Source organism: Python bivittatus, unplaced genomic scaffold, assembly GCF_059951505.1.
Source record: "Python bivittatus isolate LINGU-HERP-01145 unplaced genomic scaffold, Pbiv_v1 ctg000020_np1212, whole genome shotgun sequence".
NCBI classification, from domain to species: Eukaryota; Metazoa; Chordata; class Lepidosauria; order Squamata; family Pythonidae; genus Python; species Python bivittatus.
In genome coordinates this window covers 111,016,633-111,040,836 of record NW_028277030.1, presented here as the reverse complement: position 1 = coordinate 111,040,836, position 24,204 = coordinate 111,016,633, and the positions used below count along the sequence as shown (strand labels likewise).

At 35.9% G+C, this 24,204-nt stretch overlaps 1 protein-coding gene across 9 annotated transcripts in view; it reads right to left on the bottom strand.

Annotated features, from left to right (window-relative positions):
- ESRRG (estrogen related receptor gamma) overlaps positions 1–24,204 on the bottom strand; it is a 439,525-nt gene that overhangs the window by 187,844 nt on the left and 227,477 nt on the right. For 3 of the 9 annotated variants that reach the window (XM_088146629.1, XM_088146635.1, XM_088146662.1), the window contains one exon: positions 1,608–1,684. The exons of 1 other annotated variant lie outside the window; for it this stretch is intronic. In XM_088146629.1, coding sequence (XP_088002755.1) covers positions 1,608–1,681 — 74 coding nt within the window. In that variant the 5' untranslated portion in view covers positions 1,682–1,684. Of the gene's footprint in view, positions 1–1,607; positions 1,685–9,064; positions 9,273–24,204 lie in introns of those variants that run through there. 5 more of the 9 variants (XM_025177618.2, XM_025177594.2, XM_025177647.2 and 2 more) reach the window with 5 other exon arrangements.

Below are 24,204 nucleotides of genomic sequence, written 5' to 3'. Positions count from 1 at the left end.
GGAAGCATGACTAGTCTAAAACATTTACTTTTGCTAATGTAAAAGTGTTGGCATTTTGCTCCATTTCTGATAAGCTGGTGCCTGTGGAACTGATTATTCTTTTCTTATTCAAAACGTATCAGCAAGTCGAAAGTACTCTCAATCTTATCAGGTGTATGAACAGCACAGTTACTGAAAACAGATTGTCCTGTTTCTCTCTCTTTCTGCCAGGCTATCAGATAAACCCAGCTAACTAACTGTATTTACACACAATCAAACATAAGCTGTATCTTGGAAGAACTGTTGACTGATTTCAACATGCCCCAGGTTTGCTGTTTGATATTAGAACCACAAAAATATGAGAAGTGTGTATCCTCAACTATTGTCAGCCAGGAAAAAACCTCTATTTATATAAAGAGCACCACTAACATTAGAATAGGGGGCGGCTGGGGGGGAAGGTGGCACGAAGGGAGCCAGAATTGTCTTTCAGAATTTTTTTTATGTGACTCTCCTATAATGGGGACATACCAATACTATTCTAAGTTCGCTGTATGTGAGAATTTTGGCGTATCGGATATATTTGTGTGTGTTGCTTTTTTAATTTTGTTCTTGCCTTCTAATTAAAAAGAGTCTTGCAGCACCTTAAATATCTAATCAATTTTTCTCTGAATGTGTCACATGATTTTGCAATGTTTGCTTCAAGGTTCTGATGCAGCTAGTGATTTCTTGAACATACACACACACACACACACACACACACACACATATATATATATATATAGACAAATGAGTATAGAAAGCAGCTACTTGTACCATAGGAATATACATTCCAGAGTCATTGCTCCATCAGATGCCAAAGACAGTGGAGGGACTATTTCCTTCATTGCTATCTCCAACTCCTTATAATGAATATTTTCTAAGAGAAAAGGTTGGGACGTGTTCCCACCTGAGTACAACTCAAGCTTACGCCTTAGTCCCCAGAACAGAACAAACCATTCTCTAGATTGGTAGGAAAACAATGAGATGAATTAAGCCAAGTGTGCTGTGCTGTGTAATTCACCTGATTGTTGTTTCTCCATCTGTGAAACCATGGTCCCTATGATTAATGGGACAGGTGTCACTCATATTAATGTAAACCGCTGGCAGTGGATGTTAGCTCTTGTTAACATGACCCTCCTTCTTAAGTAGAAATCATTCAGTGATACAACCATAGAGTGCCTAATACATGTCCTTTAGAGGCTAGAAATCCCATCTTCCATTTCTACAGCTTCTGGAAAAATGTTTGAAAAAGTGTAGGCCATTTCAGAGTTTAGGACCATACCCTTGAGGTAGCTATTTGCTATGAAAGTGTTAATAAGAATAAATGTAGTAAGTTAATAGAATAAATATTTCATAATTAAAAGAAGAAATATTAATATGCTAGGCTGGAAAAGGTCTGTCTTCATGCAAATTTTATACAGAATTTATTGACCATTACATTTTTCTGCATACTGATATTTACCAGCATATAAATATAATGATATTGTTTTCAAAATTCATTTCCTTATTATCTTCTCCTCTTTTTTTTCTGTCTCTGCTCAACTTAAAGTAAACAAAAAACAAAACAATTTATTTGTTGATTCACTAACCTACATGGACCAGGCTTGCCAAAATGAATTCCTCTGGTGTATATTTCAGCCATAATACCCTTTTCATCTGACATCACCTGGGAATATTTAAGAAAAAAAAAAGAGAACCTTTAACTTACAAATCAAGCTAAAACCTACAGCAAGTCCCAAGATATTACAAAAAGTGGAAATGTATTGGAAATAAACAAAATAGGCAATTGTATATACAAATATAAAAGTCAGTGCTTGCTTTCTGATATTTTATACATGGAACATTATTTTAAAGAGCAGATTGAACATGCTATGTTATCCATGATATATTCATATCTTACTAGTTTTTGAATGTATAAAAATGTATAAAACACTTATGGAAAAAAACATTTAAAACACCACAGATGTTAGAAGGGAGTAACAATTTTCTCCAATATTATTTCTGTCAACAACTATGAGGAAACCTAGGAACAAAATCCCAGGGGCTAAGAGGAGGAAACATGACCCAACACACCTTACTCTCCTTATTTACTTGCATCTTTATACAAAAAGGAATTTAACTGTTGCCCAGGGGTCAGTCAACTTTATTCCATGTGGCTTTTCTCCTTACTCTTTGTTATTATCTCCAGATCTGACTTTTTAAAGATCAGGTATGAATAGGGATTGTCTAAGTTCTGACTCCCTACATATTTTTTTTCATGAAGGCTGAAAACAAGCACCTACACATTGGCAACATCTTCTGATTCTAAATAGCCACAGCCTTCAATCACTGATCACACCTATTAAAACTCTCTTTGTAGCCTTTACAACATCTTGCGACAGTTCGACCAGCTGTTTAAGGAAAAGTCGTGTGACAGAGCAAAGCTAAATCGACGCATCTGTGATACTTCAGATGCCCCACAGCATGGCTAATATTAATTTGTTTTCTTTGGCTAGGTAAGTGCTGCCAAAACACATTACGTATGGCATGTAGTTCCAATCAAAATGATGAAAAGGAGATGTGCATTTCTGTCTCACTCTAAACTTGAAAAGACACAGAAGAATAAGTGAGATAGCAGCTTGCAAACAAATACAAATGGACTATATGCTGATAAAAGTCTACCTAGATTTGGTTTTCCTTCTGGGGGGATTCACAAGAAATGTTTCATTTATTTCAATGGCCTGCATCCAAAGACTCTACCACAGAGGTGGAGAAATTATCCTATCTATGGGATGTTGCTGGTTCTCCATCTGTTTGTGCCTTTCCTTTACGAACTTCAGAGGATGAACCTTGCTGATCAATCTTCCCCTTGTACAAACACAGCATCTTCTGCTTATGCAACCAGCAATTTGGGTCAATGTTCATATAATTTATTTCAAAGTATTTATGGTTACAGAAAGCCAAAGTTTTAGATTCAATTTCAGTTTGATGAATGTATAAATTCAGCTTCTTGAATGAAAAACAAATCTTAACTTTGCAGTTAATTTCTTGTATTTAGGTTAGGTATAAAAAAGGATCCCCTGGACTAAGTTCCCATAAATTACTACCATAGTTTAAACTTTATAAGCAAACTTGCATAATTATACAATAATAATATATGTATTAATAAATTGTGGGAAAAGAAACTCTGATTTGAAAACCCTGCAACTCCTGAAATTCAAAATCACTGTAGTACAATAAAGGATCACTCTTGCCCTGTGTGTGCATGTCTTTATTTGCACAATGTGTCATGACAATAAGTGTACAGATTAACAAAATGGCTATATTTTCCTCTTGAAGACATAATTTTCAATACAAACTTCAATGAGAGAAAATTAAATATCCAATCCTACAGATGTCTTTGCCAAAAATGCAAATAAAGGAGGAAGCCATGATATAGAGATCTAACATATATACAGGCACACAAGATGTGTGTGTACACATATACACATATACACACATACATACACATACACAAATATCCTCTGTGTTTACGTAAGTAAGCACATATACATTCAATGTTAGTTAGCAATAGGATAAAGCAGAAGTCTTAAGTAACAAAAGTAAAAGCAAATTCTAGATAAAAGTTTTATTTTAGGAAATTAAAATAAGTTATAGACATAAACCTACGTTTAAACTGTAGAGGATAATTGTTTCATATAATAAGTATTTCCAATTAGAATGAAAAGAGTGCCAGAATAATTGCCTTAGGGTCTCCATGTTATATGCAGGCTCATTTGACGTCTTGAGCTCTTATTATTTCCTAATATATTTTGTTGATAGAGTTTAGTTGTAAATTTGGTGTTTTGGAATCTTTTTTTTTCTTTTTTTCTTTAAAGAAGTACTTACAGCTTAGGCATGTAGTAAAATAAATATAATTTTATTGCTTAATTTTAATTATACTTTACAATTTAGAGAATGCAAGCAAAATCTTATAGGTAATTTTCTTTAGAATACCAAAACGAAAAAGGATGTGCAATTTCTCCTTAGACCAATGCTTCTAATATTAAACTACCTGCACGTCGGAAGAGTTATGCCTTTTATTACACCTAGAAAGTACAAAGATAAAAATCCCAAGCTTTCTGTGGCACGAAATAATAAATGTGAAAATGACAGCAGCTAGATTACGTATCTAAAGGAATGCACCAGTGATTGTCCTGATTCCTTTTTTTTTTTTTTTTTTACAATCTAATATCTACATTGTTCTTACGGAGTTTATTTTTTCAAGATAACAAAAAAGTTTCAAAAATGTTTGCACATGTACTCTGTTTATAACATACAAATATAGTCAAACAGATATAAGGGTGAAACATGCACAAAGCAAGCAGCCACATGCTTATGCAACCATTATCAGCTGCGATAAAATGTGGAATTGTTTTATATCAATTTAAATAGATGCTGATACGCCTCAGCCAAGTAAAACTGGGTGTTAAAGAGAGACAGAAAGAGAATTGGTTCCCAAACCATGGCAAACATGTAAAATGGGGATGTCAGACTAACAGGGACTGCTGGTTGTCATTCCAGCGCTATCAAACATGTACATATGAGTATGATTGGAGACAGAGAAGTTAAATATTTCACTGTCAGAGAATGTCAAGAAGTGCAATTCATTTCTCTCTCTCTCTCATGTGCTCTAGGACAATGACAATTTAATACAAGGCCAATGAATGTAAAAGAGATAAAACCGAACCAGCCTAGCATAATCATAGATTTCCTCTTGAGAGCTTGCTAGGGCTAGAGAGAAACTAGGCAGAGACCAACATTTTATTGTTTTTGTCTCTAGAGTATATGCTATGAAGCAGAATCCAAACTATATGGAAACTATATGGAAAATAACCAAGTTGTTTTAAGCTTCTAGGGGAGCGTATCCAATTTACTTCAAATTTCTTAACATTCAGCATTTTTGCTGATTGGTAACAGGCTAACAATATTCATAAGAGGGCATTCATTTAAGACTGTCAATAAATATTAGTGCTGTTCATTTCTATTTGTTTTTGCACCAAGACAAAGGTCACTGTGCATCAGAAATGTTCGATACCAGGAAATTTGCCAAGCTATTTAAGTATACTGTTATTTAAAATAACAACAACAAAACCAAACCTAGAATCGTGTTATTAGAATCTGACACAATTAGGCTCGGCTTTGAGAGGTGGCTTCAAGAATTACAAAGATAATCACAAGCAAGTTATCCTCTATGTTTGATGTATAGTTCCACGTATTTTTAAATAATTGCAAAAGTGGAGTTTGGCTAATGAGGCAGTCCTTATCTGTACTCGACAGTCTAAGCGGAAGCATTTTTTTCCTGTAGGCTTAATATTTTTTTTTTTCAGTGCACAAACTGCTGTCCAAAGTAACTTCAGATCAGATGAAAGGAATAGAATTCATCTCCTAACCCATAATGGTCATAAAAGAAAGAAATGATTCCAAGAAGAAAAATGAGTTTGTTTTGATTATATTATTTTTAAAAAATAAACATGTATTGAGATCTTTCCTGTCTGCCTTACTTTCGCACAACTCTTCAAGAATGCTATTTTTCTTACTGGATTTTGTTTTTGAAAAGCATCAGTTTATCATCTGACCTTTCCAAATTAAGTACTTTCTAAAACAATCTTATGATAAGAAATTTAAAACAGGATAGTATGTCGGGGGAAGGGAGGAAATAACAGTGGAGGAAAATGATCATCCATTCAAGAGAATTAATGGATATCCACAAGGGCTTTGCTAATAACACGGGTTAATTACTGCTGGAACACACCAGGCTTAGTAAACAAAAGAAAAGAACCATAAACACATTAAAATGAGCAACCATCACTTAAAAAAAAAAAAAAAAGGTCAGGCCTAGCAAATAAAAAGCTGTCAGATATTTCAGCACCAGCTCTTTGCACTCTGTCAGTTGCAAAATTTTGCAGAAAACATGTATGAAAAGCAGAAATTCAAAGTTGGAAGTTTAGTAATAAGGAGCATGTAACAAGGCCTATTTAAGTAGATGCATAAGGATCCATTTTGAAAAGCCCTCCAAAAATTCTCATTTAGACAGCAACCATGCTAATATCTTACATAATTACATGTTTGGATTTAAAGACAGTGGTTTTTTAATCATTTTTCATGTATAGGGATTACATATTATATTAACACAGATAGACAGAGGTAGTGTCATCTATATTAGATAGAGAGATCTTATCTAAGGAGAGTAGACAGAGTTTTAACTTTCTCTTCACTTAATTACCCCTCTCCTCCCCTGTACCAAATACTGTTCATCTTTCTGGATCGAATTTTAAGAACAATGCAGCAAAGGAGGGGATATTAAAACAAAAAACAATAGACTATTTAAATATCTAATGTTATTAATAAAGCAAGAAAAAAACCTAGAGAGCAGCTCTCAAATGTATTAATATTTTCTTAAAGCTAAATGGTCCAAAAGCTGTACATAGTTTTCAGTTCCATGGTTTTAAAGCATCTTTTGTCTTCCAATTGTGGCATCAGGGTTCACTATTGAAATTTCAGCCAACCATCCAAAGTTTCTTGGCATCTGTGCATTTTATCTCCTTTACTATTAACCCAGTGTGTTTGCTTATCTTTAAAATTAGGTGTACTATGACATTCACAGTTGCTTTGTTTCATTTTAGAACTGCTGCATTTTCATAGTGTGATAGAGATTGGATTCAAATTAATGAAAGGAACATATAGACAGTATAGAGAAGATATCTGAAGTCACAAACCTATTTGCCTTTCTGTGCTTGGCATTCAGAGATCATGTTTAAATGTACTAAGCAAGGTCCTCCCCCTGCCCTTTTTTGAGTGTTTCAATTGCCTTTCCTTCTTCCAACAGCTGTGACAACTGTTAAAACAGTCAGTAAAATTAAGTCAGCTCTACAAGCCTTTAGCCAATGTTACATTTTAATCAGAGGTTAAGATGAGATTTTGTGTTATGATCACATTCATTTATAGTATTTAAAGTCACATATATGCACATATCTGCAAATATATCTGTTCTTCTCTTATTAACTGTTCTTTGAAATTATTAGCATTTACTCTCTTCTTTTACTGAAAAGGTAAAAGCAAGGGTGGCAGATGGCTTTAAGTTTTGCATTCTTTAATGTGGACTAGCTAGATTTCAAACCATACTGTCTTTTTACTTATCCACATTCTGTAAGTTTTCTAAGCCTTCCTCCGTGCACACACAATAAAGCACAAACTCTACAAATATTCTGCTTCTTTATTATGTTCTTGTAGCTTAATTTATAGTTTGGTTTGTATCACATACCACAAAGCCGAAGTACAATTACCAGCAATATTAATAGCAAGTAAGACTCTGTGGTTTATTAATCGAGACAGAGAGACCAATGTGCTCCTGGACACTAGATAGCTCTGCTTGCCCACTGAACCACAGATCCATCCGGAAGACTTTTAATGGGGGGTGGGGGGAGAGATGGAAGAAGAGAGCTAATTGTGGCAAAGTGGGAGGAATAGTAAGACTCTTCTGCCAGAGCCAAAAAGGCATATGCTCTGATTTCATTTAAATGCATCTACTTTAAGAAGCTTATCACAATTAATCATTCAAATTAGCTCTAAGAACAAAAATCAAGAAAGGTCCTTAAAAAGAGAGCATCTTCCTAACTTTAGAATCTCTCTCCTCCCCTCTCACCTTCTCCATAGAAAAAAGCTAGCCATCGCAAGTTGAAACAGTGACAACTGCACTTAGGCATAGATTAAGACATTTTAAACCACACTGTACAACCACAGACTGATCTACAAACTGCATCTCAGTGATCATTCTAATATAGTTTATTTACATTCTTCTGCAGGTGAATAAGGAATCCTATCTCTTCCTCTCCTTCCATGTACACACACATTATAGCACACATTGACATACTCTTTAATTGTGTATCTACCTATATCATATCCCAATGTCCAAGACACTTTTTACAAAAGCCTGTAATTTAATTGTGACTCACCAATCTAACATGCAGTCATTAATGGCAGCTAGTGGGCATATATCCACAATACACAGTCACTTCTGAGTACTGTCATGGTATGCATTCGGTCTAAGGCTGAGCCCACTGCCAGCTTCTGCCGCGGCGTAAGGTTTTTTAAGGCCAAAATTAAGTTTGCAGGCTCTCAAAGTTGTGAAGTGATACACCGGTTTAGAAACCTTCTTTCCCTTCTGCTTTTTATTAGTTCAGAGCTGAGAGAACATGCATGCAATAAATAATATTAAATGTGCTATATACCCCAAATGTTTATTTTTATTTATACAAAATAATATTTTACTGCATAGGATGCATTAAAAAGAATAACAGCAGTTTTTAAATTCCAGTCAAAAGCAAACAAAGCTCACATTGGCTGAGGAAGTGGCACACACACACACACATGCACATATGCGCACACACATACACCTTTGCTACTTAATGGACCTATTTGTCAGTAAATGACTGGAGCCTTACATTAAACCTTAATTACAGAGCACTATCCTTAAAGTGGGATTAAACTCTTGAGCTGGTCCCCCACTCCCAACTGGGCTTGGCAAGAAAGCTCAGAAAGAGGAAAAGATCAAAAGATTATCTAAACCTTGTTTGAGACAGTAGCTCTCTTCCGCTCATTTCAGGAGGAGCGGGCAGGAGAAGGGAAGGCCGTGTATCTTTCTGAGAGATCTGCTGAAACAATTCACTCTGTCTTTGGGCCAAGCCAAGTGCCTATTCTTAGTACCTGAATAAGAAATGACGGTCACTCGCACAGCTGCTTTGCTGACAGCCACGCCGCTCCCGACCCAAAAGGTAACATTGTTGAGAGAAAAACAATTCCTCCACTTACTGAATTAGCAGATAAAGCACAGCACAAAAGAGACAAGACGGACACACTCCACTCATGCACACAAGACGCCAGGAGGCATTACCTGAAAGCGGCATTTCACGTTGGATATATTTTTATTATTACTCCCCTCCCCACCATTAGGAAGAAGGAAAAAGTGCGGGGGGGGGGGATAAGAAAGGAAAGCGGAAGGGGGGGGTATAAGAAGAATGGTAGGTACCTACTCTTCTTCGTAGTGCAAGGAAAAAGATTCAGGAAGGCAAAGTTCTACCGAATCCATGTGCGCTCGGCAACCATTATTTGTGCACCCCAGCTATAAATCAAAGTTTCCTTGACACAGCACAGTGCAATTAACACAAATGTTCTCCTGGTGACAAGCCTATGGGCACAGCCAGTTGGGACCAAAAGCTCACACGCTCCTAATCAAGGACTTAAAGCCCCGATTGGAGCTTATAAATATGAAGTAGGGCTTTACATATGCATTCCCTCTGGCCCAGGCCGAAACGCGATTGGTAGGGCGTCGGCCAATCAGCGCCGGCAAGAGCAGAGGCTGCACAGATTGAGCGGCGCTCGGCAGGTACAGACGGGCGGAGGGGACTGAAAGGGGACGGAGTGGGCGAGCGGGGGGGGGGAGGGAGAGAAAGGGAAAGCGACAACTGAGAACGCGCCGCAGATCTAAAAGACGCAGAGCCTTAAAAAGTGGTTTGCCAACCACGACGCGCTTTTAACTCTGAGGGGGGCTAGATTTAACTCTTTAATCGACCGGTGCTTTCTGTTTGTTAAGCTACGGTTGGGCAGGAAGGTGTGCAGCCTCAGGGTTTTTGAGAAGATATCATCATAAGGTATAATTTTGTACTGCTCTTCTCTTTCTTCCTTGTTGTATCTCCTGGCGTGTGTGTTGGCGTGTGTGTGGTGCGTGGCAAACTCGGGATGATCTGTTGACCACCCTCCATGTTCACTCAGAAAGTAGACCTACTTGGAAAGATGGAAGACAGGTAGACCAAATCTCCACTGAACTTAGTGGGACTTCCTTCTGAGGAAGCGTGCATACGTTGCAGTAAGCTCCCGGGCATATTTCCGTATAAACAGGTCTGACTGCTTGTCTGTTGACGTAAGGAAGCATGGCTAGGATTGGACCGTTAATTTTTGTTTCCCCTCATGTAATTCACTTACATTCTGTTTTACCTTTCTGAATATCAGGTTAAGGAATCTAAATAAGTTTGCATTGCTGACTTTTATACGCATACAAAATTAGCAGTGTTTGTATTTCGTCACTTTTTTTTTTTTAGAAAAAGTGTGAGAGAGAACTTGAGAGAAATTAATGTTTAAAAATGAACACAAAAACAGGTGCAATACATACAAGTATAAACAGATACATTGATGGATGGATGTACACGCATAGCAGATAAACATCATATAAGATACGACAGATATTTTTTAGTTGAAATAACAGAAACAAGATAATTTAACCAATTAATTCTGTTGGTAATAACCTTATTTATGATAATTCAAACCTCACCAGTTTCAGAGAAAATTACTTCCAGGAATGCAGTAGATTAGACTTTTCAGCAGTCTTATATATTCAGTACTGTGTCCAATAGCTTTGACATAAGTGCCACTAAAGTCAAATGATACAATTCTGAATAAACCTGTATCAGATTGGTCTGTAGTCACTGCAATCTTACAGGTTTAGCTTAACTTGATGTGTCTTAATTATAGATATACACAAGTGCGCACACGCACACACAAAAATCAAGGATCAACATGGATGCAAATATGTTACATGATTTACGTCCTGTCTGCAAAATTACCCAGCCTTCTAATTCCCCACTCCTAGCTGCCTCATGCCAGAGCTGATGACCTCCTTCTTTGAATAAACTATTAATGTAAATCAATGTATATCAGACTCTGGGCCAACACTACACATTTTCTAAGAATGCACAAAAATGAAAGGGTGGGGGAACAACTTGTGTCCTGAAAGTGTCATTAATAATGTAATATATTTACATAGCATACTTATTAATACTAGAGCAAGAGTTCTTTCTTTTATACTCATAAAAATAAATATCCCCTCATACCCAGTGATGAAATAATTATTTTAATCCTGGAAAATACTTTTTGTCACTAATTCAGCTGAATTGATCCAATCCTTTTTCCCCCCTCTCTGCATGAAGCACTCTGTGATGCAAATAACGTATTTTTTAGATCAAAACTAATCAGTGCACCTCCTCTAACTGCAATAATGACATTCACAAATGGGAATACAACAGCTGTCTCCAAATCTATTTGATGGCTTTCACCAAAGTGAAATGACAGAAAGGAAGACAAGTATATGTAAAAGCACAGAACATGTTTGCATCTCTTTGTTTTGCTTGAGCTTGTAGCCTGTGAGATCTTTATCCTATGGACAGTTTCTAGTCTGCTTCTCATACATGCAGAAAATGCATATATTGGGGGGATCAGGAATACACACGGCAAAACTAGAGTATCCACCATTAATAGAAAAGCAGGTAATAAAACCTTTATTACCAGCAGCATTTTTGCTACGTACGGAGACTCTAATTAAGATGTAAATTTTGATTCTGAGCAGTGAGACAAAACCATGCTACAGATACACTAAGCAAGTCTCTCCATGCTTTATAAATGTAGCATCTTGAACATCGTTTAAAGCATTTTAATAAAAGGAATGACTTTGTAGCATGGATACAGTTTGTCTTCATATCAATTGCATGCAATAAACATCAAAAACTTTTGCAAAATAACGATGCACTGTCCTGTACCATGGTGTAGGCTTATTCTTCAGATTCTAATATATATGTTGGTTTTCACATGAAACTTTATAAGCAACAAATATACATCACAATGTGATGTCATTAAATTGTAGTGAAAAATACAAAATTTACCTCATTTTTATACATTCATTACAATCTGCTGTAAATATTCTTTGAACTGCTGATTTCTTTTGTGCTTCCCCCCCCCCCCGTCCCCGCAGCTAAGCTTTTCTTGTCCACAGTTCCTTTTACTCATCCATATCATTTTGTGTTTCCCCTGTCACCAAATTAACTATTGCTATCTTTCAGCCAGACACCTTACAGGCATGGGTCTTTGCTGATGGTAGTGCTGCTTAGGGGACCACAATCATAGTATTATAATTTATGCATTCATGAAAGGCAGTTGGCCTTCTCCCCTGAGACTTAAAATGTCACCTCTAGTAGACTTGGGCCTGGAATTTCAACAGCATTCTTCAACTTGGCTATGCTGGTTACAGTTCAGTTATTTTATTAAAAGAGAAAATAAATGAGGCAAGTTAGAATCTATTATTACAGCTCCCTTTTCTCTCTAAAAAGAATGCTTGAAAAAGAGCGACTTGTGAAAATAAAATCAAGGTGAATGCTTATTTCATAATTTCTAGGTTACTGAAAATACAACACAGAATAGTGTGTGCATTCTCCCTTTCTTCTTTGCTCTTTGTCAGATGCTGCAGTATAAAATCTCACCCCAGAAGCCTGGACAAAACAATAGTTATGGAATCAGGCCTGGGAGGTTGAGAGAAGTCAGTGAGTATTCTGAGTGGGGTCTGTTTCTTCACATCCCTTCTATCTTTATTAGCATCCCCATGTAGGATACTGTGCATCCTTAAGCGCTACAGACGTTTCATGCCACTCAAACTGCCAGACTCCTAAGCCATAACTACCTCAAGGCTACTAAACTAAAGCTTCAGTGGCAAAAAAGCAGTACAGATAATTGTACAAAGTACATATTTATGTTAAGAAAAACGACAAGAAAGCAAATTTTGTGTTTGCTATGAGACATATATATTTATACACACACACACACGCACACACATAGCTGCTTGTATCCCAAGAGGATATTATAGTTTTCTTCTATACCAATGAATCCTATCATATTTTTTATTAAATTAAAAAAAATATATTGTTAAATTATTTTGGGGGGTTATCTGACATTAATCAGAGTAACATAGTTGCTATAGCTAGCTTTAAGCTAGATGGAAACATGGCAGAGAACAGTATTTTTTTTTTAATAATATTTCTGAATAACAAAGGGCCTATAGAGTTCTTTACAAAGGCCCAGGTGTTTTCCCAACACACATCCGAATCCCATATTCATTTATTTGAAAATATATATTCTGCTAGCTTCATTAAGAATAAGTTGATTCAAATGTTTGTTAGAAATCTGCTACTTGTCCATTTCATTTTCTTCAGAATGTACAGCATACTCCTGGTTACAATATAATTTCTACCCTCCCCCCACCCCAGAGAGAGAGAGAGACAGAGAGAGTGCGCAAGCGACAAGCTTACTCTTTGAATTTCTTTTCATGCTAGCCTACTCTTCAGTAAATGGTAGTAGATTACTACTTTAGAACCATCTGCTGCTTTCATTTATATTTAGCAGAAGTAATGACCACCCTGCCTGAATTTTAGACAAGCCACAACACTCAAAACTGCTTTCGAGAATAAGCTATACATAAGCATACATATGCATACATATGCACGTAATTCCCCATACAGCCTTTGTTGTCCTTTTAAATAAAAAACACAAGGTTTCTCCAAAACGACATCACAATAATTTTATCCTATCAGCACACTACAGTAAATGAACCACAAGTATCCTGCATCAGTGATTCCTCAGGTCTAGCAACTTCTGTTTAAATTGCTACAGTGCAGAATCTATATATGGTTCACCTTAAAATCTCTGCTGTAGTCTTTTGGAGAAAGTATAAATGGGAAAAAGTTTTAAGTGTAATACAAAACCCATACCCTCTCCTTTTCTATGAAACTGTGCTCCTAGCACATGTTTTCCTTGGAGAGCCACATGGTGTTACTGTCTAAGAAAGCCAAGGCGAAGATGATTGAGGGAATTCAATCACTCTTTAATTAATACAGGATTATTTCACTTTCATTTTGTGGAGCTAATAATACGAGGTGGAATGTCAGTAAAAATTAAATCGTAAACTAGCGGAGAGCCAAGGGAAAAGCTCACTTTAGTTATGGAGTATTCCCAGTAGAAATCTTGGAAAATCTTACACCTATTTACATTGGTAATGCTGTTCCATGGGATAGTAAAAGATTTCAAGAATCTGCATGGCACAGGCATATATCACAGAACAAGATAACATTTTTAGATTATCTATTAATAAGTGAATTGAAGGCATGTTGTTTCCTGAATGTTAAAGGACCACATGTTAAATGGAGAAGTACACTCAAGGTCAGCACTGCATTTTGGACAATCTCAGTCACTGTGATATTATGGTAATCATATTTAAAATATTCGTAGAGAAAGAGCAAATTAGGCTTTTCACTAGAAAGATTATTATGATAAACAACAATTCTGTGGCAACAAATTCATATTGCTTTCTTTCCCATAGTAAATTACAACTCCTTATTGGGCCTGTGATGCTTCTAAGTACAGTCACTACATTCTTTCATTTGCCTTGCTTTCTTTAGAGGAAGCATGTTCAAAAGGAAAGCAGTTTTTCATGGATTGAGTGAGTGAGTGAGTTTAGGTGAAAACATATACCATTCCATACAGAAATCAGAAAAAAGGTACCTTGCAATGCACAAAAGCATCAACTGCCATTGTGAAACAAGATGAGAACTGTAAACCTGACCAAGTGTGGGACAAGATTAGGGAGCTGTCGTACCCTTTTCCCTCCACAGCTTCCTACCTAACTGGAAGCTCAAGGTAGTAAAAATAGAAAGAAGATGGAGTGCAAATATTTCCCTAGTGAAAACACCAATATTCTTTACTGTGAGTTGACACAAATTGCTTGTTACACTGCCCTAGGATATCATGGCCTGAAGCGACAACACAGCACGCGCGCACACACACACACACACTTGCTCATACACCTCTCCAAAGCCATGGAAATATATGTTTGTATATGCACATTTACAGCAACCCAATGGAATCAGACTTTTAGCTGCTACCTGTTCAACAAAATCCATCATTTGGAGCCTGCCAGTTTTTTTTTTTCCTCCTGAATACCTTTACTCCTCTTTCTCTCCCTCTCTATTCACTTTTCTCTGGCATTTTTATTATTAATGTTAGTGTTATTATTACTGTCCAAGCATAAGCTGATCCACTAGGGAGCCTATGTAACTTAACCCCTGAAGCACTAAATTTCTTCACATGTGCCAAAGACACAGGTTTGTTGTTGCCTCTAGCAATATCCCAGGAAGACAAGTGATGGCGGTGTCATATCATCATATAGTGACTTAATCTATTGCAACACCCAGGGAATGGGCAACTGAAAAGATTTACAAACATGTTGTTGAACTACATACAAATGCATTATTCCCATTTCCCAATAAACCTATCACCAGGATCAAACTAGAACAATCTTTACCCACCTTCTACTTCTAGTTCTAAATAACAGTCCCCACGTCATGCTATTACCCTGTTTAATCAGTTGAATTCCCAAGATAAAATATAACTCAAATGACAATATTTTCATAACATCTTACTTTTTATTTGCACTTGTCATATTTCTTAACTAACAAACAGAACAGGTTGAATTGCTGGACAGTGCAACTTTAGTATCATCAGCTAGGCATCAAAGAAAGAATCCTTCCTTTAGTATCCTTTTTGGATAATCTAACATGAGAATCTAGTATCAAAAAAGCTTTTTAAAGGTGGGGAGGATATGTCTGAATTTTACTATTTATCCATAATATATATTGTGAAAAATCACATGTACTAAAGGTAAACATTATATCCAATAGGTTAAATAGGAGCATTTTCATTTTATTTTCTGTTAAATGTCATTTTAGAGTAACTAACACATTTAAATATAATACAAGGTTATTATAGTAGCATTTGCATTGACTTTCCACTCAAGAATTTAGAGTAAGTATAATATAGACTATAGCTCTTCATCATACCCAGGTGATTAATGTGCCGCCTGTTGCACTAATATCCTACATATGGTAGAGAATGACCAAAAGTGTTCACCATTGTTAGTGACCAAAGTAATTTATGGTTGTTATGGACTACTGACATAATTTCTCTTTCAGGGCATGAAAAGATATTAAGTATGTGTAATTAACTCAATTTTCATGATCTTTCCACTTTTGAAAGTGTATGAAAGGAATTAGAGAGAATTATAATGGAAGAGTACAGATCTGTGTGAATATTTATACAACTTTTATTCGTTTATTCATTTTGATGGGGAAAAAGCAATCTTAGTTCCAAGGGTCACCATATACCTACCATTATTTTGATTATTTTATGAAAAAAATGTAGTTGATCCATGTTTTCAAAATAGTTTACTTATACCCAACAGTGAATTGGCTTTATGATTCTGGGGTTAGGCTCCTTTCTTTCTTCTGATAACTGAAATTAGGCAGCCTTCCTCTGCTGAAAGGCTCTCTACTCATCAGACCAAGTGATAGAACAGTTCACCATCTTCTCTTCTGGATCAGTTTTCACTCTAATGCAGAAGAGTGGAAGACTTTCTTAGCTCAAGGGTCAGATTTCCAATTGATAATGGTCCCAAATGCTGTATTCCAATGGTTGTCAGGGAAAAATACAAAGTGGGCATCTCAAGGAGGATGGCTGTGACCGAGAAAGATATAGATACCTTCATCATTTTATCAAAAATATATCTGCAGTGGCACCCCAAAACAGCAACTGAAAACTCAAGGGAAGAACAATTTTAAAATACAAGCAAGTTTTCTTAGAAGAAAGAATAAGCATCATGTGAAAATCATAGTCCTATGCATGTTTATTCAGAAGTACATTTGAGAAGCAATTTAAAATCCAAGCTAATCCACATTTACCCAGAAATAAGATCAAGTATCATATGAAAATCCCAGGCTTGTAACAGTGAGAAGTAATATCCTATCATAGTGTGCTTATTTGGAAATAACAGTGAAAAGGAATTCAAAATCCCCAAATAATTACGGAAGCAGGAGCACTTAATATTGATTGCTGTACCAAATACCAAGAAGCCACTGCCACTTAGGAGGTGCAGAGCACTTCAGCAGATGCAAATTGATCTGGCAATCTCCACTTTAAAGATCTAAGGGTTCTTTAACATTCAAAGACAACAAAGCCACTCCAGAGAAATAGATCCACTCCGGAGATTAACAAAGATTCAGCAACTTTCTTAGTCTCTGAAGTACATGAAGTACAGTACTTCATGAAATATATGCAGCACTGATCTTCTTGCAAGGTATCCAGAATTAACAAGTCACACTGTGAAACTATAGGAACTGTGTAAACAAGAAAAATAAATGTAACAAACATTTTTTTTAAAGATAATCCCCAGAGGCACCAGAATGACAGGATGAGACTTAGTTTACAGAAAGGGAGTATAACATATTGGTAATTCTCCCTTGTTTGGATTGGGACTGGGCAAGTCCTTTGGCTTAGGAACACCTCCCATACTTTACAAAGTCTTTTAGATGCTATCAGTTCTTTTGTATTTCCTGTCCTATATTGTGCTGCCCGTGTACTGAAAACAGAAGTATAATCACATGGATTTGAGGCAGAAGACATTCTTTAGACTATGAAAAAACTAGTTTTATCTCCTTGCATTCTTGTTATCCACATCACTTCTTAGTATCAACTAATTCATTAGCTAACACTTTAATGGGACAAAATATGTTTTCATACAGGATTTTTAACATGTCAAGCAAAAACGATGTAGTTAATATTGTTTTATCTATTTTAGTTTGTTCCTAATGCAACAAACATGTTTATATTTTAAAAACCACATTAGCAAAAATGATTAAATGAAACAGTATAATCTAATGTGATCCTTTCCTGGCTAGATCCTCCCATTATTATTGATTTCTATTGATCAGCTAGTTAATCTTTTTTATTATTATTATTCAGTGGCAATCAAGAGATTTAGCTCTATGTATCAAACTTATTTCATATCCCTACTGATTTGGTAAATAAACTATCAGTGCTTCTGTCATTAAGAATACTCAGAACTGGGTTTTTACATAGCTAGCGGATAACTCTAGATTAACAGCTTTTCAGAGATAAAAACATTAATGACCTTAAGAATATTTCTATTTTTAATCAGGGGATGCTACAAACTAATAGATACAACCCAGGGATGACCACAAAAGGGGGTCATAAACTTCAATATGGAGGCCGTGACTATGTGATTAAAGCCCTGTTCCTTTTTATAAGTTGTGGTGTATGTAAAAAAAAAAAAAAGGGTAGCACTTCAGTTTTGCAGTTGCTGGAACCAATTTTACTTTTTTGACTCCTTCCCCTCACAGATGCCTCTGATACAATTTCTATGAATGTGAGTATTAAGACAAAATGTTATGTTATACAGTTGACCTCCTTCAAATATATAGGCGATATCATCATCTTCATCAAAAACTCTTTCAAATTCTAGCCCAGGGCCAACCAAACCTGAAAATCCAGTAGCTTCCTCTGCATGGAAAACAATATGGCAAATTGATAAATTTCCTTTCTTTAATGATAATCAAAACTGTTGCCTGCAAAACATTTCAGACTGTTGGTAAGACAGTTTAATGTAGCTACATATTAGAGAAACTGCGGTTGTGTACTAATATCCTACTCCTTTCCTTCAGCGTGCTGCTTGTTGCTATGCTCCTTCAACTTAATATTATCAATCAAAAGAGACCTCTCAAGCTTTGTCATCACCAAGTCTGAATTCCCCAACCCACAATATCCTTCTTGTGTAAAATTAGAGGTTGATTTTAAAATGCAAACCATTAGCCTTTTGGCATTGTGTCAACAGAAACTATCTGCCTTTTTTGTACACATACCAAAAATCATACAGTATGAATACAGCACATAAAACATGAATAAAAATTGGTGGGTTTTCCAGGCCAAATTTTAAAAATCCCTGTTTTTAATTTTGTTTTAACTTGAGAAGGGAATAATATGGAAGAAGCAGTTGAGCTTAAAACAAACAACCTATCCAACCTTTGTGCTTTATATTTTATTTATCTCTAAACGTTTGCTAGCTGCCTACCTTGATATAATTTCAGCAAAAGAAACAAACAGTTTATTTTTTGAGGATTGTTAACTCTATTTTTTTCTGCTTAATAGTTGCTTTTAATTCTATTGATTTTCTTTAAACTGTAGTGTTGAAGTGTTTTTGTTATAACATATTTAAATGTAATTTGTAAAACTGTGGCATACATAACTGTCACAAAAATTACTGACAAGATCCATTCTATGCTTTAAAATGTTATTTCACAGTATCCATTACTATGTTCTGAGAAATTAGTTCAAATGTCAGGATTACCTTGCTTGACTAATGTGAAGATAATATAGATATAGCTCAGCAGAGAGTATTAAACAACTTGTGAGCAAATTTTCTCATTTACTGCCTTATTCTTTCCCCTTTTCAGTGTTGCCACCTGATAAGGCATCCTCATTCTTTTTAAAAAAAAACCTTATTGACAATTTTTGTATAAACCATTTTTGGAGATATGCTAATAAATTTACCTGTAAAACAATACATACAACTTCTGGCCCTCTGGGCCCGTTTGTTTTGTTTTTTTGGAGAGCAATTCCAAGCAGTGGTCTGATCACAGTGGCCATGCTGAGGTATAAAGGGAGTGGTAGTCCAACAACATTTTAGGAACAGCACAGCTTCCCCATTTCTGTTCCGCTTGATATTAGATTCCTAAAGCCTTTTCTTTTCCATATTCAGCCAGTGAAGCAGCAGAGATCCAAGATGAAAGGATTGTCTTGCCATTTTTTCTTGGCTTACATGACACCGTTTCTTCATTTCCCCTGTAGACTTATTTGCAGATCATGCTACAGCTATGCTGGGAAGGACAGAGGTCGGGCTTCTGACCTCAGTTAAGCTACTGTGTCCCTGCTGAAGTATGCTCCTTTAGATCACCAACTTGCTATTATTCTGTGGTTAATAGATCTGATCTGGGGTATACATTAGAAAGAATCTGGCTATAGTCCTATCCCTAGTTTTGAATGCAGAGGCACCTAATACGAAAGGTCTGCTATATAATGAGGAGCAAACAGGGAAAGGGTCAAATCAGTTTGGAAGGAAGGAAGGATGTCCAACATAGTGGAGAAGAGATACTCTTCATTTATTCTGGACAGTTCATACAGCACTTGGTAATACAGTTAAAATCATCACCATCTAAAAAATCAAGGCATCTTGTGAGAAATGTTTTGTTTCAGAGAACCTGTCCTGTAACCTGTGGTTTATTGGGGAAAACAAGCATTGGCACCTATGAGAATTTTCTTGCAAACAGGAATCCTATTAGAGAAAGTAACAATCTCTCTCCCCTGCCCCCCCCCTCCACAACTACAGCATACTAACCCCTTATGTCACATTTGCATTTCTATTCAGCTGAACTGCCTGACAACGAGGCAAATGGTTTTGCCTTATCTGTACAATTCTGGACAACAGAGATTTCTAAGCTATACAAAAGAACAGTCGTACCATTCAGCATTTCAACAGTTTCCACTGAAGTCCACCAAGATGCCTTAGGGAACACTGCCTTATAAATATGTTTCTTTGCCCAATTATTCACACACACACATTAATTGTAAAAATGAAGGAGGAGAATGAAGTAAAAACAGGACCTCAAAGGAGACAAAACTCTACTATTTACAATTTCAAGTTTTAACTCTCAAAATTAATTCTGTTCTTTGGAAATATCAGTCCTATTACATTTATTTCTCTCTTCTGTTGGCCCTGTCAGGACAGAGTAGGATGTACAAACTTTATCTGGAATAACCATTAGTTATTTCATTAAAATTAAACCATTAAAACTGATATAGTACATGTAAGAAAATCAAACAAAACCTATTGGTTGAGGGGTGCCCAAAATGTTTTATTTTGAATTCAGAACAAAATTGACCCACTTGAAATATTCCATCAGAAAGACAAAAAGATTCAAATTAACTATATTCTTACAGAACAAAACTGAAAAGAGATTGTCAGTTTCATATTTATCAGAACAAAACTTGAAATATTTCAAGCATTCCAGGTATAGGAAAGAATGAAAAATTGAGGTCAGTTACTCCTCCCTTGTTTTTTCAGCCAGGGCCATAAGGATACATGAGATGATATTCTGTGCTGAGTACTACCTACCACCCAATTATAGAAAATATGGCCTAGAGTATGATTTTTTTAAACAATTTTGAAAACATTAAAATAGATCTACAAAGGAAGCAACGGGAACACAGTTTTGTTCTCAACTATTAAAAAAGAATTTGTAATCACCTTCTCAACAGAAGAAACAGAAAACATCCTAATTTCTTTAAATAAACCCTCTGGGTCCCTTAGTCAAAGTTTGTAAGGACAAGAGAGCAACAAATTTATTTATTTTCAGTTAACAAATCTATCCATATAGTTTTCTTAACATTCTGATTTTTTTTTAAAAAAATTATTTCCTTGGTTAATTTTTCTGTAGGCACTGACATCCCAATTATTTAGCAAGATCAAGGAATAGATCTACTGTTTTTCTCCCCATCCTGCCTGCTAGGCACAAGCCTATCAAAAAACAACAGTATTTTTCTTGCTGATATTTTTGCTTGCACACAGGATTACAAAAAATAGAGCTGTTATTGCTTCTTAACAACATATATTCATAAAACACAAGAGCACGCATATTGCATACAAGTGCCAAAACTCAACAAATCAGCTTGCAAGTCAACATTAACAAGGTACGAGATCATGCAAAAAGCTACACAAACACTGAGGCTACATTAACAAAACAACCAAACCAACATTGTACAATTAGTTTTTTACAATCTCAGTAGCATTAGCAACGCTTTTGAGTGAAGCACAGTTGTGCACAGGCACATACTTTTTTGCATTACTTGCTGCAAAATAGTGGTTCTAGCACTCCACTTTTTTAATAGTATGGTGGATCTCTGCTTCTATATTAGCTAGGCTGGAAAAGGGTTGGAAAACAGCATCTGACCGCAAACAACAGCACAACTGCAGTGGTTGGAACACTAAAAGTTATGCTGCTTTTTAACAGTCAAGTTTTGTTTAACATTTGGTACAAAATAGCATCTTCTGGTTTTGACACTGCAGCTAAATTCTTGTAATATACATTTGTTGCATACCTGGAGCACTTGAAATACTTTGCATTCAAAGTCCTTATGATTTCTATCATTTCATTCCCATGTGTGAAAACTTCAAATTAATTCCTTTAAAATTAACATCTTCTTATTGATAAGTTAGAAGTGACACTAGTCAACACAGAGGAAATCTCCAGATCAGCTTGTGACTTGCACCTACTATATAAAAAGCTTACAATTTAAAAAAGGCAAAGAGAGAGAGAGAGAGAGTTCTGTATGCAATAGAATATTTCTACAGACTTCAAAGGATGCTTAGGATGACAATTTTAAGCAATAGTGAACCTATCAAACATAATTTGAGAATAGAAGTAGACTGTTTTAATGAGTTTTACCATAACGAGACAGGATCTGCTTTCTTTGACTTGAGCCCATGGCACTGTGGGAAATGGGGGAACCTATGGCTGTCAAGTGTCTGGAGAGCCACAAGCCCCTCAATCCTATGCTCTGATATGACAGCTAATTATACTATTACCCCCATGGTAAGAAATCAGATAAGCACTGAAGGAGCATTCCAATCCAGAGACTATGTGATCCCAAAGAGGGCATTTCTACCTTAATCAGACTTTAGAAAGATTGAAAGTGTAGAGAAGGAGGAGAAACATCCTCCTGCCCTACATCAGTGTTATGCTGCACCAATGGATATGCCTCCAGCATCTAGTGGTGGCCTCAGCCATCAAAGGCTATCTTACAGATGTTCAGCTGAAGATTTGTAGTCACTTCACATGATCAGCAGTTTTGTGCAATGGGGGTTTAGAAGTAAGCATGGAAGGTACTTTACAATTAGGATTCATGTTTGAGAATCTCTGGACTGTAGAATTAATGGAGGAAGGCATAAACATTTTCTGTTGTTGTTTTTTTCCCTTTGGGGATTTAGAACAGTAGCTCTCAAACTACATTCTAGAGAAACCTGCAATTATTCAGAAACTGTCAGAATATTTATCAATATGAAACTATAAATAGTCATAAACTTTCCTAGTTGGCTACTTGTTTGCCATTATTCACCTAGTAATATGCAACAAGTAGAGAGAACTACAAAAGACTAGTAGGTTATGTTTGTGGCTCTAGGGAGGGGCATTTCTTCTACTATTCTCAAATACAATCTCTACTCTCTCCATCTTTTAGAAAAAGAGTTAAGGCATTTTTATAGTTTAGCCTTTAACTTAGCCTCTGAAATAAGATTTTAATTATGTTTCCTTATTTTATTCCATCATTAGCCTCCTTCAGCATTATTGCTGAAGAGAAAGGTGGGATACTAATCTAATAAATAACAATAGTAATAATACTATATTTTCACGGGGCTGTGATGAGGTTCAAGATTGAGGTTCAAGGTGCTACAGTTCAATGGAACATTCTTTGGGTTTTCTGGAAACTGAATCAGCATAATCCACATTCCTTAGAAAATAAAATCTTGGAAACAAAACCACTGTTTTTAGAAAATGCAAAGGGGTTAGCATGTTTATTGCTTTAGTTTAAAAAATTATGTGGCCGCCTGACTTAAGCAAATAACTTTGGGTGGCTAACAATACAAATCCAAAATAAAACAATGAAAAATACAATTAAAAGCAATATAAAAGCTGAGGCATCTAACAAACAATTCACATTCCCAGTGCCTGAGGAAAAAGCCAGGTTTTTATGGCCTTCCAGCAAGCTAACCAGAAGAGGCTGTTCCACAGGACAAGCACCATGGCAGAGAAGGCATTTCCTTGGTCCCACAAGATGGCACTCCTTCACTGAAGAGGCCCTTCCTTTCTTGTTAATCTCTGTATCTAATGTTAAGCAACCAATATTCACTTGCAAAGTTTTCAAAAATGACATTCTTATTTTCAAGAATGTTACCTAAAATTGCTCATTTGAAACTGTGAGGGATAGAGTCTACGGACCAAAACTATGAATTATACTCTCTGATCCATTTCAGTTTTAAATAATTTTTTTTTCCTTTGTAGAAAGAGGAACTGCTTATTAATCAATAAAATTAAATGCATAATTTGAATTAAGGTAACATCAGGAGTCACAAATAAGCAAGACTTTTTAAGATGATGAGTTGCACACTAACTATATATGTAATGTATTTTTTGTTGGTTGGTTGGCTTGGTTATGAACGTGCGCCATCTTCCATCTGCTGTCTTGCTAGCTTATTGCCATTACAGCTTCAGTATTTCACAGTTTTTAAGGTGTCATTCTAGTTTGCTTGTTCCATTTATTTTGCTCTCACTATGACATCAAGAGGTTATCCTTTTTCTGCTTCTCTCTACAGCCTTCTGCTACTATTCACATGTT